This window comes from Malurus melanocephalus, unplaced genomic scaffold (genome assembly GCF_030028575.1).
Source record: "Malurus melanocephalus ecotype Western Australia unplaced genomic scaffold, MMel_1.1 scaffold_176, whole genome shotgun sequence".
NCBI classification, from domain to species: Eukaryota; Metazoa; Chordata; class Aves; order Passeriformes; family Maluridae; genus Malurus; species Malurus melanocephalus.
The window spans coordinates 1,261,429-1,278,900 of record NW_026623408.1 but is presented as its reverse complement, the minus strand read 5'-3'; the positions used below and the strand labels follow the sequence as shown (position 1 = coordinate 1,278,900).

Below are 17,472 nucleotides of genomic sequence, written 5' to 3'. Positions count from 1 at the left end.
CAGTGTCCCGGGATAGAGGGATAACGGGAAAACGGGATAACGGGCAGTGTCCCGGGATAGAGGGATAACGGGATAGATGGATAACGGGAGAACGGGCAGTGTCCCGGGATAGAAGGATAACGGGATAGATGGATAACGGGAAAACGGGATAACGGGATAATGGGCAGTGTCCCGGGATGGAGAGATAACGGGATAGATGGATAACAGGAAAACAGGATAACGGGCAGTGTCCGGGGATAGAAGGATAACGGGATAGATGGATAACGGGATAGAGGGATAACGGGATAACGGGCAGTGTCTCAGGACAGAGGGATAGAGGGCAGTGTACCTGAAGTAAGGACATGGGATAAAGGGATAAAGGGCAGTGTCTGGRTTCAAGAGCAGAAAGATGGGATAGAAAGCAGTGTCCCGATACTGAGAGCAGACACATGGGATAAAGGGCAGTGTCCCAGGAACAGGGATAAAAGGATAAAGGGCAGTGTCCTAGGTCCAAGCACAGGGACACGGGATGGAGGGCACTGTCCCCGTCCTGGCAGCAGGGACAAGGCTCGAGGCCCCTGTGCTGTGCTCTGTGCTGTGGGATGCACCAAGTGCAGCTTAGGCCTTTGGCGTTTTTAGGTTCTTCAGGTTTGCTGTTTCCACGGGAGAGAGAGGCCCGRAGAGCTGTTCAGAAGAGACATTTTCAATTACTGGAGTCGGGGGCTCCGTTCCAGGCTCTTTGTCCTGCCCCAGACCGAAAGTGTTTGTGGTGGCCACACTCTGGCCCTGAGCTGCACCTGCTGGGGTTTGCTGCGGGCAGAGCACCGGGAGCTCCCCTGGCCCCTTCCCATTTGGGAATGCTCTGCTTTGCAGGAGCCTTCAGGCCAGCCTTGGGCTCCTGGGACTGCCACAGGAGCTCCTGGGACCATTTACAGCCCAACTGCTCCTGACTGTCTTTAAAAACTTCCTGGGATTGTGTTTTCTGGCTGTGTTTGCCTGGGGAGCTCTGTCCTGCTTTGTGCTGGTGACTTCACCCACAGCACGGGCTTTTAAGTGGAGGTCTCTTTTTAATGAGGAATTAAMAAATTGCAGAGATTTTGCCACTGAYTRTGGCATTGATGAAGGGGTTAACTGGCTGAATTGAGAGTCTTGARGGGAAGCAGGTGGGACAGCTCCTCACTGGGGATAAGTGGAAGGAAATGCTGTTCTTCCCTTTTCCTTAGGTCAGGCAGGAACAAAGTCAGGAAGGTGAGAGAGGCTAGCAGAGATCTGTGGGTGTTTATTGCTCATAAAAGGATTTTTCTGGTCTTGTTTTCCTTTTTTTTTCTGATACAGTCCTAAAGAGAGTCTTTGTTGTTTTCATGTTTTTTTCCTATGGACAGGGTTCAGCCTAAACCTTCCACTGTGATCTGATCAGACTCTTATTCATTTCCTGGCAAGCCAAGATGACTTGTGGTACGCAGAGATTGTGACATGGGGAGAATTCAAAGGGAAAGATATCACCTTGGTGATGTCTTTCATTCCAGAAAGTTCATGAATTAAAACCAATAGAGTTTTAAGTTCTTATTTTCTCAAACTTGAAACATTTATTAACAATAGATAATAGGTCAGCCAAGATGGAGATTATTTATTTTTACCATAACCCCACCTGAAACACTATGAAAATAAGTATAACRATTATTTTTAGTGAAACAGGAGAGTAAATCACTGTATTTACTACCACCAGAGCATTTCCCCTGTGTGTGACATATGCCTGGCAGTGAAAAGATACAAAATCAATGTACGTAGGTGGATCTGTACCCCAAACTGATCTCCAAAACCCAGCGAGGCTTTGTGTGGCCTTTCACTCCAGCCAGTCCTGGCAGGGTGACAATKCCTGTGCCAGGCTGGCTGCTCCCTCCTGGTGCTGCTCTAAGCCCTGRTTGCTGAAAGGAGAGAAAGGAAGAGCCCACTTATTGCAGGACAAGAGCTCAGAAATGATGATTTCATTTTCCTTTGATAACTCTTGCCCTGTTCTCACTGATGCATTCTGCACAGCGCCTCAGTAGCATTGGACTATAGCTGGATAATAAACCACAGAATTGTTATTTCTTTTCCTGACTWCTGTAAATTTGCTTTGATCAGGGCTCTTAGCTCACCTGCCCTGCCTGGGCTGTGCCACCGAGTGCCAGGTGCTCACATCCCAACAGCTTCTCACTGCTGCTTGGGTACAAATCAAGGATTTTCATCACAAGCCACTGTTTCATAAAAGACTCTGATGGGGTGGGAGTAAAAAAACCTTTATTAAATGGCATGAACTTCTGGATCTGAATGTAATAAAATAATAATTTATGATTGTATTTTTAGGGATAAGAAATTAAAGTGCATATTAATTAAATGAATAATGAAAACCTTTTTGAGAGACTCTGCTACAAGTTGCAAGTAGCTGTTTAAATCAAATTATTTCTATGGAAAAATGCATTTCATTATAACATAATTAGCACATCTATTGTGTTTTTAATACAACTTGTGCTCAAGTGTGTTTGATCTGGYGTTGGCTTGTGGCAATTAGCAGTGAAGGAAATGAACTTCTTTGCTTTATTCCAGTCTTTGTAAATTTTAAGTGCCATATCTGGGGAAAATGGATATGATTTTTTTTTTTAAATGCCAGAATAATCTTGGGAATATATTGGGGTAGTTATTAGCAGTAGCAAAAAGAGATGGTGGGAAGCTGTGCTATGTGAAGCTGCAAATTCAGGGGTAATTTTATTTCTGGCCCAGCTGTGTTCAGTTCTATGTGTCCTGTCTCAGTGCTGGGGAAGCTGGACGGTTTTGGTGCTCCAGGATGRTTGTGTTGGGTGTCTGAGGGAGCAGAGCAGAGCAGGAGGGGATAGCAGGGCTGGGTTGGGTGAGGCTCCCAGCCTTGTTTCCCTTTGGATCCCTGCCCTGGGGCTCCCCTGCTCCCGGGAGGAGCTGACCCTGGCTGGGACCCTCTCATCTCCATCTGAGAGGCAGGAGAAGAGGGCAGGGGTTCACAGCCACCCTGGTGCCTGGCTGCTGGAATCCCAAACACCTGCAGGGACATGGGACAGGTCCAATCCTGCACAGGGCAGAGCCCCCCAGAGGGTTCAGCCTCCCCAACTGCACTGCTGGGCCTTTTCTCTCCCGTACCTCGGGCATTCCCRAGGGTTTCACCAACAGCTTTGCAAGGAGAGGGAGAAAACTGCTTTTACAGGAAGTTCTTTGGTGAATTGGTGCCCAGTCTGGGCTCACTGAGAGTGTTTTTATGGCTGAGGTTGCTGTGGCACACAGCCTGATGTTGTCTTCTGAGTGGAGCTTATTAATGCACAGAAAATCCAAATTTGAGGTCGGATTTTATGTAGTAAAAAACAACATAATACAGTACAGAAATATAAAAAGAAACCRTCCAGTGCAAACATCATATACATTGGAAATGGATACAGCATTCCTTAAAATAGCTTTATAAAATCAGGGTTAAAAACAGCAGTTCCAGGCAATACAACCTGACTGATGCMTACCAAAGAACTTGACCGACTGCACTAAATAATAACTAACCTTACCTGCCTATAGTCAACACCACAGGTACTGACAAAATCTTTAAACTGTGAGTACTATTAGTTAGCATTCTTTATAATACTCTAACATGTGGAACCCCTATGGCACATACTGCTGACTGGGTTAAGCAAAGGGTAATGAGCTCATTCAAAATAAAACCAAGGCTGTCATCCCAAAATGTACTTTTTTAAAAAAAATGAAGGGTGGGATCCAAAGCTTATTTGACCAATGGCAGTATTTTCCTCAGATTTCCTTTAGTCCATTTTTGAAAATGTGAGTGATTCCACTGTTGCTGTTGCATTTGTGTCCAACCAAATATTGCATTGGACAACTTTTTCCAGCAGTGAGGAAGAATGTGAGACCATTATTGTTCATTGCTATTTGTTGCCAAAAAAGCATTTGGGGGCAAGGRAGTGTAAATTAGAGATGATATGAACAAGTGAAAAGCAAATTTGGGAGGTTCCACCATGCTGGTTTAGGAGAAAAAAAAAAAAAAACAACAAAAAAGGTTTAGTATTATTTGGTTAGCTACCAAATTTAAATAATCAGATGAACTAAACTAATACATACAGCTCCAGCACAGGTCCTGCACGGGGGAGGATCTGTGTAGTAGGGCTCTGTTCCTCTTGGAGGCAGCAGGACTCTRCACTGCTGGGAGCCAGAGACAGGCCATGGTCCGAAGGGACAAACTTTTCCCAAAACTGGTTTGGCTGGGTAAATTCCATGTGGGAAATGTCATTCTGGTCATTCTRTGGCTCTTCATCAGGTGGGAAACCGAACACACCCTGGCCAGGGATGCGGTGGCTGCAGCTCCAAACCTTCCTTGCATTTACGCTGCTTTCATGCAGCCAAGTGTGTGGGTGTGCAGCCTTCTGGTTTGGGAGCCTAYAGTCTTTTCCCAGGTGGAAAATACTCTTTTTTTACAGTACCTGCTTAGAAACAAAGCACAACAGTTTCACAGTAATGAGGCCCTTCATTTTTTTGTCCCTGAAAAAATGTTATTGCTTTAATAMTGCTGAATAAACTCCCTGTTCAACCTCTTTAGGAATCTAGAGAGACCTGCRTTTCCATCTAGGGAGATTTACAGTGGTGGAGTCTTAACATTCCCCTGATCTCCACATTTCCTGCCCTGCAGGAGATGTTCTATTGAGTAACACTGAGATCCTATTTACAGAGAGAGAAAAAAAACAATTTTGCTGCTAGCTAGAGCAAATTCTAGCAYGCCAGAAATGTGCCTGAAATCTTCATCAGGCTGTTAAAAACAACAGATGAAACCAGATTGTGTGGCTAAAAATCCTATCTAATTTTATCTTGAGTAGCTTATAGATGTAGTAGAAGGCTATAAAGCAAAAAAAAAAAWAATAGAATGGAAAGTAGGAAAAAAATAATGCTTTTTTTTGAAAGTGATGGAATAATTTCTAATATTAAGTGATAGACCATATGTTCCTCCTCTCCTCTGCTGGGTGAGCATAAGGGTGGAATATCAATAAAGATGTTACAAGAGGGGAGGCAAAGCATCCAGCTGGAGATCCAGGGGGTTAGAACATCCCTTCCCAATGCYACTGAACCTGTCTGTCCTGGTGGAGGGTGACCTTGGATCATGTGGATGGAAATAGCCCAGGAGGAGAGGAATGAAGGAGACCCTGGGGACAAACTCAGGAGCAGTGGGGRAGGTGGAGAGAGGAGGTGTGTCCTGGAAAGCTGGAGCAGGTCCCTGAGCAGCACTTCTGGGGAAAAATTGAGTGTTAGCAAGGCCAGTGGTGGGAGTTGATAGAGATGGTCTCTGTGTGTCTTTGTAACCCTACTGCAGGTCTTTTCCATGCTTTTTGAAATCCTACTATGGCTTGAGGGAAGAGCTGGGAGTTCCTCTCTGGCCCCTGGCAGTCTCTCAGTGTCTATTTGTAGCGGGAGGGAGAAAATTCAYGGCTGGCTTGAACTTAATACACAAACTCTTGGCTTGGTTCTGACCCATAGAGCTCAGCCAGCATCTTGAATCGGGGCCCCCAGTCATTTAGAAAGTCATAGTCAATGTCTGAGTCCGAGGAGCCCGAGCCCAGGGAGCTCAGGGACTCRGCGATGGACTCGGCCCCCTCGTAGCCATAGATGTGCAGGGTGTCGTAGGGCAGCAGGTCCCTGTCGTTGTCAGCCTCGTCCTTCTTCACCTCGATCATCATCTCCATGCCGCCGGCTCCGGGGGCCGCGCTCCCCGCGGGTTTCTGCACCTGAGCGTAGGGACACGGGGCCGCCTCCGCCTTCAGGCCGTTCTTGCGCACCGAGTTGAGCACCGACACGTCGTAGCTGGTGGTGTCCATCTCGCCGCCTCCCTCCTCGTCGTAGGTSACCAGCTGCTCGTGGATCTCGGCCACGTTCCTGCCCAGCCCGCTCAGGTCCTTCTTGTGCCTCTTCCTCAGCAGAATCAGCAGCACAATGACTGCAAAGGAAACTCAGATCAGCGCGTGTGAATAGAGAAGTGAGACACCAAAACAAATTGCATTTAAGATGTGTAACACAGTCTGAAGTGATTTTTTTTGAGTTGTTTTTTTTTTTTTTTACCTATGTTTGTTCAAAAAATAGTTAAATGTTCTATTTAACTGTAGGATTAGTTGAAGGAGTGCAGTCTGGACAGGAATTGTGCACCCGACTTTTGAGCTGGCATCACAAGTACCAATGCATAGTGTCACAAGTTCATTGAATTAACTATTGCCTTGAACTGGTAAACCTCTTCACGCCAAGCATCAAATGCAGCTTATGTGGTGCTTGCAAAGCMGTTCTCAGGCAAAAAGAAGTTCTGTGCCTTCTCTGATAGATTCCAAATGCAGCAAACCTGCACTGGGCTGCTGATGTGTTACAGATTTATTTATGTTCACTGTGCTGTTTGAAAGGTTTCCAGGCTAGTTCAGCCTTTGGAAACAGGAATCCTGTTATTACTGTCCCAGCATAAATCTGCAGTTTTACAGCTGCAGGTGRGGCTGGTACCAGTAAATCCAATCTATCATTCATGTGTGCAATAACCTGTCCAGTGGCTCAGCCTGCCCAGTGCAGTGAGCAGCTGAAATTGTGCTAACAGGCCAGAGAGGAAGAGCTGTGAGATGAACCAAACGGACCTTTCTGCCTTTGTGACCATTTCACAGCCACAGAGCTTCTGTAGATCTCAGCTAAAGAAAGAACAGAACAATCCCCGCACTGCAGTGCAGAGAACATTCCAAAACCCAGACACTCACCRATGATTGTTAAGATGCAGACAAAAATCGCCACCAGCGCCTGGATGCTGACTCCCACCTGCTTGGCCCTCTCCTCACAGAAGGTGAAGTCGCCTCTCTCGTTGCACTTGCAGACGCTGACGACCAGAGTGCTCGTGCTGGTGAGGTCGGGGTCGCCGTTGTCGGAGATGAGGAYGGGCAGGTAGTGGAATTTGGCGAGTTCCCGGTTGAACTGCCCGTATTTGACTGTGATGTTAGCGGTGTTGTCTGGAAGGAGTAATCACAGCTCAGTAAGTGATCATCTCTATCAGAATTTCCTGTTGGTGCCTCTTCCCCTTAGCCAGTGCCAGCCCTTAGGGAACCCAGTGAAACCTTGGTGCTAACAAACACCTTGTTATTTCAGTATGTTAAGGCTTTAAAGATAAAGAGTTGCTTAGCTCAGCTAGACCAGTGAGTGCCAGGGTCACACTCTGGGGAGCTGAGGAATGGCATGGCAGGGATACGCTACCGTAGTTCTCAACCAGGGAGAAGTTGCTGTCTTCTGTGTCCAGGAAGAACCTGAAGAAACCTCTGGGTGATGTTTCATCCCTGTCAACAGCCGAAATCCTGATGATCACCTGCAAGGATGGAAGAGGTCACAGTGTTCAGCACACTGCTGCCTGCAGTGATAAAACAGGGGGAGCGTTGGAGCTGGGCTGTGTGTCCTGTGTGTGCCTTYGGAAAGGACAGGACACAGGTACCTCCTGATGCTCCTCCTCAAGGATTGCCAAGGCAAGCAATTTCTTTGTGGGTCTTCAAAAGMCCAGTTTTGCAACCTCAAATTTTGTGTAATGAAAGCATAACAAAAGCCTTTTGCTCAAAGGCTTGTGGCTTGTTGAAATGCCTGAGATGGTGTCTTGAGTGCTCAGCCTTGAGGTGTGACTGTCATTCTTGAAGTGCCACTGCCACACCTGGACACGCTTGGGTTTTGAAATCCTCAACCTGATGTAGATGAAATGTATAAAGTATAAAAAATGTGCTAATTATGTCCCAAAGGTATTTTAAAAATTAAACTAAAGGTGAAATTAATGCCTTGTGTGTTCTATCAGAGAGTCCAGGCAGTGCCCAAGTGTCCTGATTCCAGCCAGGAAATTTTTTTTTCCCCAGTAGCTGGGAAGGGTCACAAAGGTTATTTTAGCCCACCTCATGTCATAGCTGGGAAGGGAAAAGGACTCTTCCTGGGAGAAGAGATTCCTTCCGCTCAAGAAATTGTGGTGGAGGGAGCTGTGGGATAATGCTTGTCCTGAGTCGGAGTGAACAGTTTGAGTCTTTTTATACTTTTTAAAAAAAAAAAATCGTTGTTTTTGTTGTTGTTTTTATTTATATTGTTGCTGTTACTGCTTATGTTCTTATCTCATTGTCATTTCCAGTAAATTGTTCTTATCTCAGCCTGTGATCTTTACCTTTTGTGCCTCAAATYCTCCTCTCCATCCTGCTGCAGTGCAAAGGAGGGGGAGTGAGTGGCGTGTTGTTTGGAGTTTTAGYGGGAACTCTAAACTGGGGAGTACTACCCCTAAACCACAAGACAAAGTGTCTTAACCAAATATGACATACTTGGGCTGGCTGCTGGTGCCTGAGGCTGAACAGGTAAATCCAAAATACCACCACTGAACCAAGCACTAATGCCATTTGTGTGTGCAGGTCCCTGCACTCTACAGTGCCACATACAGCAATGTCTCTCTCAGAAATTTGAAATGGTTTCCTCTCAGTATCACACAGGGGCATTAGTGGGACAGAGCTGAGCTGCTGATTCTGCTGTGCAAAGCTTGGCTGTCCTTCATGGCTGAGCTGTTAATGCACAGACCTGAGAGCCTGGGGGGAGAGGAGCAGTGCAGCCCGTGTGTGCAAGCAGATAAAAGCCAATATTCCAGCAGTGCAATGTCCTCAAGAGATAATTCCTGACCGCTGATGTTTGGGAATCAGTGAGATGATSAGCTGTTCTGGGATGAAATCTGAGATTCACTTTTAATAGAAGACACCTTGCCCTTGAGCTTACAAGCAGTAATTCATGTTTCAGGGAGAAGCTCTCCCCTCTCACCTTTCCTGGGGCAGCATTTTCACACACTCGGGGCTCCTCAGGAGATACAAGCTCTGGAGCATTATCATTTACATCATCGACGATGACGTGAACGTGAGCATGGGACTCTCTGTCAGAAAGACGGTCTGGAATGACAGCAAGGGCACAGGTGTCAGGCTCTGGAGTCCCAGTGTTGGCTTACACCCCCCTTTCCACTCTTTGTGACCATTGCTGTGCCTCCCACAGGATGAAGAATTTATAGCTCCATCACAATTTAAACTTTTCCTCCGAGATTTCCCTAAAATTTCTCCTAATGGTTAAGTCATCAAGGATTTTTAAGGAATAAAATGACAACAGCTTATGGCTTCCTGATCCTTCCCGCTGCATGTCAATGGATTGAGCATTGTTCTCTGACACTAAAGCACCAGGGACAGAAAAGGCCATGTCTGTGTGGTGAAATATCAAACCAGGCTGGGACTGGCCTGCCCTGCTTCCTGTAGCTGAGCAAAGCCAGGGGCCAAATCTTAAAATTATCTTGGACCGATTTGTAGGGATTTGTTTGATTTGGAAGATGTCTTTGCAAGCCCTGGAGGGCCCCTTTTGTTCCTGCCTCAGCAGGAGAGGCTGTCAGATTTGCTTTCTGCCTTTCCTTTCTGCCAAGCCACAGCCCTGCTGGGAAGTGCACCTGGATTTCTTTCCAACTAGGAAGTGGGTGGCACTCACCATCCTCAAGGATCTCCACAGCTGCTACAGTGATGTTGTATGAGGAGCTGAATTCTCTGTCCAGGGGCTTGGGMAGCTGAATGACTCCCGTGTTGGATACCCTGATGTAGTCTCCGTTAGGACTTGCTCTCCGTAGCATATATCTGTTTTTTGTTTAAAATGAGATACGTCAATGCAAGGCTGAAAATTCTGTGTTTCCCTTCATTTCTCCTTAGAGGAAGGTCAGGGAGTTCTTGTGTGACAAATTACATTAATATCTTGACCAGGAGGGCTGAGAATATTTCCCTAAAACTGTGCAAGCTGTGAGAGTGAAATACTTCTGTCGGAAGCGTTTCCAGGTTATTGTACTTTGCTCTTTCAGGAGTCTATTTTCTTCTCCAAGCACATGCTTGAGAGAGTTCTTGCAATAAAAAATATAACAATAAATTATAACCATATAAAATAACTAGGGTTATATTTTTTCTCTAGATGTGCAAATTCTCTATGAGAAAGTCCAGGTGGTAATTACATGGGTAAATGTAATTTATGTTTGGCTTTTGGTCACCATATATATCCATGGCTGCAGTGCTGCAAAAATCAAATGGTATATTTTTTGTTTTGCTTGGCATGCAGATCCTGACAACTAGGGTCAAAATCTCAGTTCTTTGTCAAATTCTAGGCATCATCAATGAATTCTGCACTTTGAAACAGAATTGCTGAAGCTGCTGTTGCCTTACCTGATTTTCCGTTTAGCTGCGTCAGGGTCCTCGGCATGGACTGAACCCAGGGTTYTTACTTCTGCATGGTTTTCCCTCACTTTGAATTCGTAGGGGAGCTTGGTGAAGACGGGGGGCTCGTCCACRTCGGTGACCTGGATGGTGACGGTGGAGATGCTCCGGGGGTTGCCGGGTTTGAAGTGGCGCAGGTTCACGGTGGGGTCTGTGGCTTCAATGCTAAACCTGTATTCTGCCACTGTTTCGAAGTCCAGGGGCTAAAAAAAAAGGGCAGTTACAGATATTCTTTCATTGCTCATGTCTGAGGAAACTTTCCACGGGCTATCTGTGCAAATTGAAGCTCTGTGCTCTAATTCATGGTTGGAAATGTGACCAAATTTTATCTTGGCTGGGCTCACGGGAGAGCCTTTCCCAGCTGAACTTCTCTGCCATAGCGTGGCTAAAACCACCCCTGGTGAGAAACAGATTCATCCAGTAGTCTAAGCTCAGCAAGTATCTGTTGGGTTAAATAATTTTCTTTTTATAATGCTGTAATTTTCAATCCTGTAATTTTTATAATCCTGTAATCCTCTAATAAGTTCTATTTATAATTCTGTAATAAAAACTGAGTTTGATCCTTTGCCCCAAAGACTGGGGAAGAGATTCCCCTCTTGGCTAAGCTTTGATTTCCGAAGGCATCTGAGGCAGATTGCAGATCTGCACTGATAGCTGGGGCATTCAGTGATGAATGACATCCTCTTCCCTGTTTTTCCCATTGCCTGAGACCATAAAAGGAATCACACAATGGGAGGAAGGCCAGGAGCTCAGGCAGCAACAAATGCTCATTTTGAAGTTTCCTTTGTTCTACCACGTGAGATTCCAAAAGCACTGAGACACACAGCAGTTGTGGTGACTCTTGTTTTTCTCTTTGGGCAGGCATTGCAAAGGGAAGGGATGGGACTTATCCAGCAGCTGGAATTTTATCTCACATGGCTACATTTGTAAAATTATATCACGTGCACTGCCAACATCACATTGCAAAACAAGGTGGTGAACTTTGGCCACGACATGTTAAGGGAAGATCTGGCTCCAAATCCCTCAGGGAGTGTGTGTGGGGTCTGACTGCTCCCTCTGGGCAGGCWCTGCCTTCCTCAGCTCCTGGGATGGCCAGGGAAGAGCTGCACCAGGGAAGGGAAGCTGCTCATACCCAGAGTGACCACAGCTGAGGATTTTACTGCCTGCCTGTCTTGGAGGATTTGGTGCTGGTTTTCCTGAAAGTTTTCTCTTCTTAATGACATTTTGAGTCTCAACAGTTACAGAGAGGCATTTGGGAGTGAAAAACACATTCCTGTCAATCCGAGGATTACATTAGTTGATTTATAGTCCTCTCTCCTCTGTTTTTTTTTACAGCAAGTCAATGAAATCAATGAAGCCTTGGTTTGRCGATGCTCTGCAGCAGTCCCTCGGAACAAATCAAGTAGGTCTGAGAATTCAAAAAAACTCAAAGAATAAACCATAATAAAGGCTTTGGAGAGTCTTAAAGACTTATAAGAAATTAGTGGGGAAGCTCTGAAAACACCCTGAGGAAAATGAGGGAGCTGTGACTTGATTGGAGCAAATACCAAATTGCAAAGAGACTTTTAGAAAAGAGGTGAGGTCGATTTATTTATATTTTCTATTTTGGTTTCACATGGGCTGCAGAAGGGAAAGATTTTTTTACTTGGCCAGTTGGACCACCTCTTAAATCCCTCACTTTTTGAGGCATCCAACCACTTGAAGTCCGAGAGGAGCCCCAAGTGTGTAACCTGAATATCTGACACAGCCTCACTGCCCTCGGAAGCAATTCTGGCATTTTCAGCCCTGGAGATTGAACMGGACTAGAAATCACCAGCTGTTCTTCTCCCAGAGCTTCAGAGCAGGTGGTCAGGATCAATTCAATATATTTCATGCTGACTTTTCACACACGTTTCCATTTTTTCCTGCTGCTAGTCCTAAACCAAAACCCCCACTGTTTTCCATTGTTACACATGGAAAACCTCCAGAATCATCTTTGTTACAGGGAAMAGTACCTTCTTTGGCCTAATGATTCCTTCATTTGTGTATGGATTTGCTTCAATGTCAAAGGTGTCCCTGAACTCTCCTTGGATGAAGCTGTATCTTGTATTTCTATGTTGTGGTTCGTCAATATCTTCTACTTTAACTCTGCCAACTTCTCCTCCTACTGAAATGTTTTCAGGAACTTTAAAGTGAAATGATGCTGTTAAAAAAAGAGAAAAAGATATAAATGATGCTGTTAAAAAAAAGAGTGTGTGCATGGAAGTTAGAATTTGTTAAAAATATCCTTACTTTACAGATGCTCAGGAAAATATTTCATTGAGAATTCAGCACTGTAAGACAGTGCTTTGCTGTTTTTTATAAAAGTATAAATAATACCCCAAATTGCCAAGATCTTTTAAAAAGTGATTAAATTAATACTGATTTTTGTTTCCTGCTTATCACCCAGGAAAAGTGGTCGTGGCTGAAACACGGAAGAGCTTTGGCATATGGAAGATTCTTTTGGCCATTTTTAAGGGAAGTTGGATTGTGTTGGACTATGACCTAAACTTGTGGTGGCTGTGTCAGCCCTTGGGGTGTGAGCGGCTCGGAGCTCGTGTGACACTCACGGTGTTTGAACACGGGGAAGTTGTCGTTGATGTCAGACAAAGTGATGATCACTGTGGCTGTGCTGGATTCCCCAAAAAACCCCAGGCCATCTTTGGCTTCAACAACAACCTCATACGTGGATTTGGTCTCTCTGTCTAAATTGGGCTCTTTTGTGTAAATCACACCTGTAAAAAAAATCACATTGAATACAGTTAGATTTTGCAGCACATCCAACTTCTCTTTAATTTTGACAGCAACTTTTTATCTTTTTCTTTTATCTCCCCACATTCTGCTCAAAGTAGCAATTTTACAACARTATTTTTCAAGAAATATTAGAATTTTTTTCTGCATGATGGAATATTTAGGAGAGTTTGTGCAGAACCTTCCTTTTAACTGATTTTTAACCTCTTTACCTGCATTTTTTGCACTAGGACACCGGTGTGGTTAAAGAGCTCCTTACATTATTTTTAAAACYGGGCAAAATTTAAGCCAGAAAGTTTAGGAAAGCAAATGATTATTGATTACTGAATGCTGCTTCAGAATTTATGTATTCCCTTTTCCTGTTTGGTCACAGGAGCAAATCTATGCTGAACTGAAAACATGAACTTATCTTAGCTYGTGGTCAGTCTTTCCATAAGTGGGAAAAAATTACCTTTTATCTTCTCATTTTGTTCATGGCAGCTGATATCCTGATTTTATTAGGATTTGATTATTTTATTATGCTGATTTTCATTTCCAAATGCAGACAGCGGCATTGTGGGGAATGTGAATGAAAAACCTTTCTAAATCATGGTTGAAATAATATTTTTGAATCATTATCCCTCTTCTCCAGAATGAGGAAATGAAGAAATGAAAATGGGTTTTTTTTCTAAGGGTGGGGTAAGGATAGAATGTTGGAACATTTGTGTGTCTGACTTACCAGAGTTGTCAATGGTGAAATTTTCACGTCCTTTGGTGATTTGGTATTTCACCGTGGCRTGGCCTGACACTGTTGGGTCATCASCATCCACTGCTGTCACCTTGGTGACTGAGGTTCCTAGAGAAGGATTTTCAAGGTGCACATTTAGTCCAAGTTCTGCTTTTTAACCTGAGAAAGGAGTGCAAGGAGTGGTGGGAGGACGCACCTACGGGTGACATTTCGGGGACAGAGCCGTTGAACACCTTCTGCACGAACACGGGGCTGTTGTCGTTGATGTCGTACACTTTGATGATGAATATGGAGGGGTCCTCCAGGGATTTGTTGTTTGTCCTGTCGATGATGTGGGCTGTCAGCTCATACTCTGCCTTCTTCTCCCTGTCCAGCCTCTCGAAGGCGTACACGTCCCCRCTGCTCTCCTCCACCTTGAAGATGGTGTTGGCATACTCGCCCTCAATGATGTACTTGGCGCTGCTGTTCCTGATCATGCTGGACATGATCTGCAAGGAAAGGGTCATTTGGGGAGGTCAGGGTGGGCTTTGGTAGCAGAGCTTCTCCCAGAGGATTCACACACTCAGGAATTTCYCCATCCCACTGGGAACCCCAGCAGCCATCAGGATTTTTGCTGTCAGGTCATCCCTGAACAACCCCACAGCAGCTCTGGCACCTGTGGTTATAGGATGACACTTGCATCCCCTCTAAAACCTGCCTGCTTATATGGAAAAAAGCTTTTTTTTATCATCATATCTCATATATTTCCCAAAGATATAAATTCTTCATGCTGTCACCACTTACAGATAATTAACATTTTTTGTGTCTGAAAGAACATGAGCAGCATGTTGAGTTTGAGCTACTCTTGTTTGCAGCTTCCTGGACCTGCCAGAGGTTTTTGTTCAGTTTCACAGGATTACAGAAGTAAATCTGTACTCACAGCCCCTGGCATTATTCATTGTTAGTCTCTATTCCTCAGCCCTTAGCAGAATTCYTGCCATGGCTGACAGCTTCCTTGTGCCCAGTCACATGCAATCTGTTAACAGGCAGTCTTCAGCCTCATGCTGTGACAGGAAAGTTGAATTTCCACCCCACAGATTTCAAATTTAAGACTGTATGCAATAAAAAAGTGATGGGGTAAAGTGAATGAGTATTAAGCAGTTTTAAAATATAATTTAATTCTATTCTAATTGCTTTTGAATGCTACTTAATCTGCATATAATCTGATGATGCTTCCCTTTTATACCCTCACCTGTACAGGGACACTGACAGAAGTTTAAACCCCAATTTTCCATGCACTCTATCAGCATTCCTATTTCAGCCAGCTAATTATCAAGACTTGCTGGGTTTGACCGAGTATTTCAAGCCTTTTGTTATTGATGTTGTCATAAATGTCACCTGTTGGGTATGCAGGATTTGATTTATCCTGCAGCTGTCATTTACTGCTGAGAACTTTTTAATTTCAGTTTTCTCTTTTGAAATGTGTCATGAATATTTCCACCCCTCATTCCTTAACCATGCTTCTGGCTGCTGGGGCTGCTGAAGAGCAGCTCACAGCCCTGGAGATGTCACATGGGCAGCATGTTGAGTTCCCCCTTGGCTCAAGGATGGGGYAGTCTGTGCCTTCTTTCCCAATTTTTATGTACCTGCTCAGTGTAAAAAGCATTAACTTTCCAGAATGGGTTTTCTGGTGCTGAGGAGGAACACACAAAGAGAAGCAGCCGAGATGGTGCCAGATGAAATCCCTGCAGCTGTCCCTCAGCTCTGCTGCTCTGGGGCCTTTCTTTCAGGGTTTTACCAAGTGCTCAAATGCCCCAAGCAGRTGTGACAGTGCTGCTGACACACCCCAGAGCTTTGCAGAGGGAATATCCTCATTTAGGACAGCTCCAGGAATGGAAGCTGCTCCTCAGTCTGGGGCTGAGTTGATTGAAATGCAGCAGAGATGCCCTGTTGTAGCTGAGAGGATCCGTGGCCCCTTTGCTTTCTCCCTGGGGCTCTCTGTCAGCCAGCAGGGCCCATTTCACCCTGCTGAGACTGCCCTGACAGATGTGGGGTCAGACAGGGCAGGGACACCTTCAGCTGCCTTTATCTGCAAAATGTCACAGGGCGTCCCTTTGAAAGGCTGCATTGGGAGAGCTTTGCTTGGGTGATGTGCAGTTAATAATGGGCTTTTATGAGCACTGTCCTGAAGAAAATGAGTTTGCAAGCAGGTCAATGCTTGTTATTATTTTAAAAAAAATATTTGCTTTGGCTTTGTGCAACAATATCTTTGGTTGTGTTTCTAAACATAGCACTCGAGTTTTGTGTCCAGGCTTGAGAGATGTAAACTGTGTGGTTTTTAACAAATATGTTTTTATTTTTTGATCTCTGAGGTTTCTGAAAGAATCTCATGCTGCCAGAAAAATACTGACACACATCAGGCTCCAGAATTCCTTCTTCCCTGTGCAGGTACTGTGGCTGTTGCTGCATTGTGGAATCCCCAGACCTGCCATTCCCAAAAATTTATTTGTACTCCTCAAAGAAATGAAAATCCCTTTCACACTGCTCTTAATTTACTCTTTGCACACATACTGAAGATTTTAACATGTAAATATGGAGATATTAAGCTCCATTTCTCTTTCCTTTTCATCTCTCCTGCCTAGACTGCAAACAAATGATGCTTTTGAAGATCCTTTGCTGTTTTCAGGCATCCATTGCTCACCGGTTGCTGCCTACCTTGCCAACGTGGTGGGGCAAAGGCGAATCAATCTCTTCCCTGATGTGCATCTGGTTCCATATCCAGTGTCTCTTCTGGCGCTTGTGACTGCCACCATCTGCACAAAGGTTTGGGGTTGGTCTCTGAATTCCTGAGCCAGCAAATGCCAGAGCCAGGAACAGCGAGAAAAGGAKAATAAGGGGCCTCATCTTCTTCTGCAGCCTAGAAAGTAACACAGAAATGGGAAAATATAAGTAACAGAATCAGATTGAGCAGAGTGGGCACATGTGGAAGTGCAAATGGACATCAYTCCTTCTGCAGGGAAATGTGATGCCTTTAGTTCTTCTCATCTGCTTCAGCACGAAAATTTGAAAGCTTTTTCCTCCTTTTTTTCCCCTCCTACRAAACAGTTTTAGCTGTATGACAACTGTAAAAACCAATGAAAAGTATTTAAATTAAATAAAAATTGAGTTTTGGATGCTGGTAGAAAAGGCAGCCTCCCCCAAATGACTGTCATTGCTGAGGAGCAGGTTCAGAGCCGAGAACCCCGCTGTGCACAGGGCTGAGCTCGAGTTAACGCCACTTGAAATGAAATGTTCCAGCCTGACAAACCCAAATGCGGTTTTTGACATGCCCTGACACAAAATATGTTGTAGCCAATATCTTCATATGCAAAATATTGATTTAGAGTACAATGGGGGGGTGGTGGTGGAAACATTGTTTTGTGTGGAATTTACAATCAGTTCCAAGTACAATACAGCAAATTATCTTTTTTTAAGAGCTCAGGTATTGATTCAACTCCTTGTCTTTTGAAACTTTTGAAGACACCCATAAAGTTCTTTTATCTCCTGTTCTCAGGCTCTAACATCTGCAAAGTGATAATTTGTGAAATTATTTTCAGCTGAAACCATGTTTTTGCATCCTRTGTTAATATCAGCAGACTTTAGGCCTGACTTTCGTATCAGAGGAGTTATTTTAATGTACCAAAGCGGATTCATTTTCTTACTAAATTTCCCTTTCCC

At 44.6% G+C, this 17,472-nt stretch overlaps 1 protein-coding gene across 1 annotated transcript in view; it reads right to left on the bottom strand.

Moving 5' to 3' along the window:
• Positions 1-3,319: 3,319 nt before the first annotated feature.
• Positions 3,320-17,472, bottom strand: part of CDH5 (cadherin 5) — a 28,923-nt gene continuing 14,770 nt past the window's right edge. Inside the window, exons 2-12 of the mRNA XM_057372659.1 lie at positions 16,471-16,672; positions 13,973-14,264; positions 13,768-13,884; positions 12,869-13,033; positions 12,275-12,462; positions 10,230-10,483; positions 9,514-9,656; positions 8,812-8,936; positions 7,243-7,351; positions 6,756-7,001; positions 3,320-5,965 (exon numbers count right to left, since the gene is read on the bottom strand). Of these exons, the coding sequence (XP_057228642.1) occupies positions 5,472-5,965; positions 6,756-7,001; positions 7,243-7,351; positions 8,812-8,936; positions 9,514-9,656; positions 10,230-10,483; positions 12,275-12,462; positions 12,869-13,033; positions 13,768-13,884; positions 13,973-14,264; positions 16,471-16,659 (2,322 nt within the window). The 5' untranslated portion in view covers positions 16,660-16,672 and the 3' untranslated portion in view covers positions 3,320-5,471. The remainder of the gene's footprint in view (positions 5,966-6,755; positions 7,002-7,242; positions 7,352-8,811; positions 8,937-9,513; positions 9,657-10,229; positions 10,484-12,274; positions 12,463-12,868; positions 13,034-13,767; positions 13,885-13,972; positions 14,265-16,470; positions 16,673-17,472) is intronic.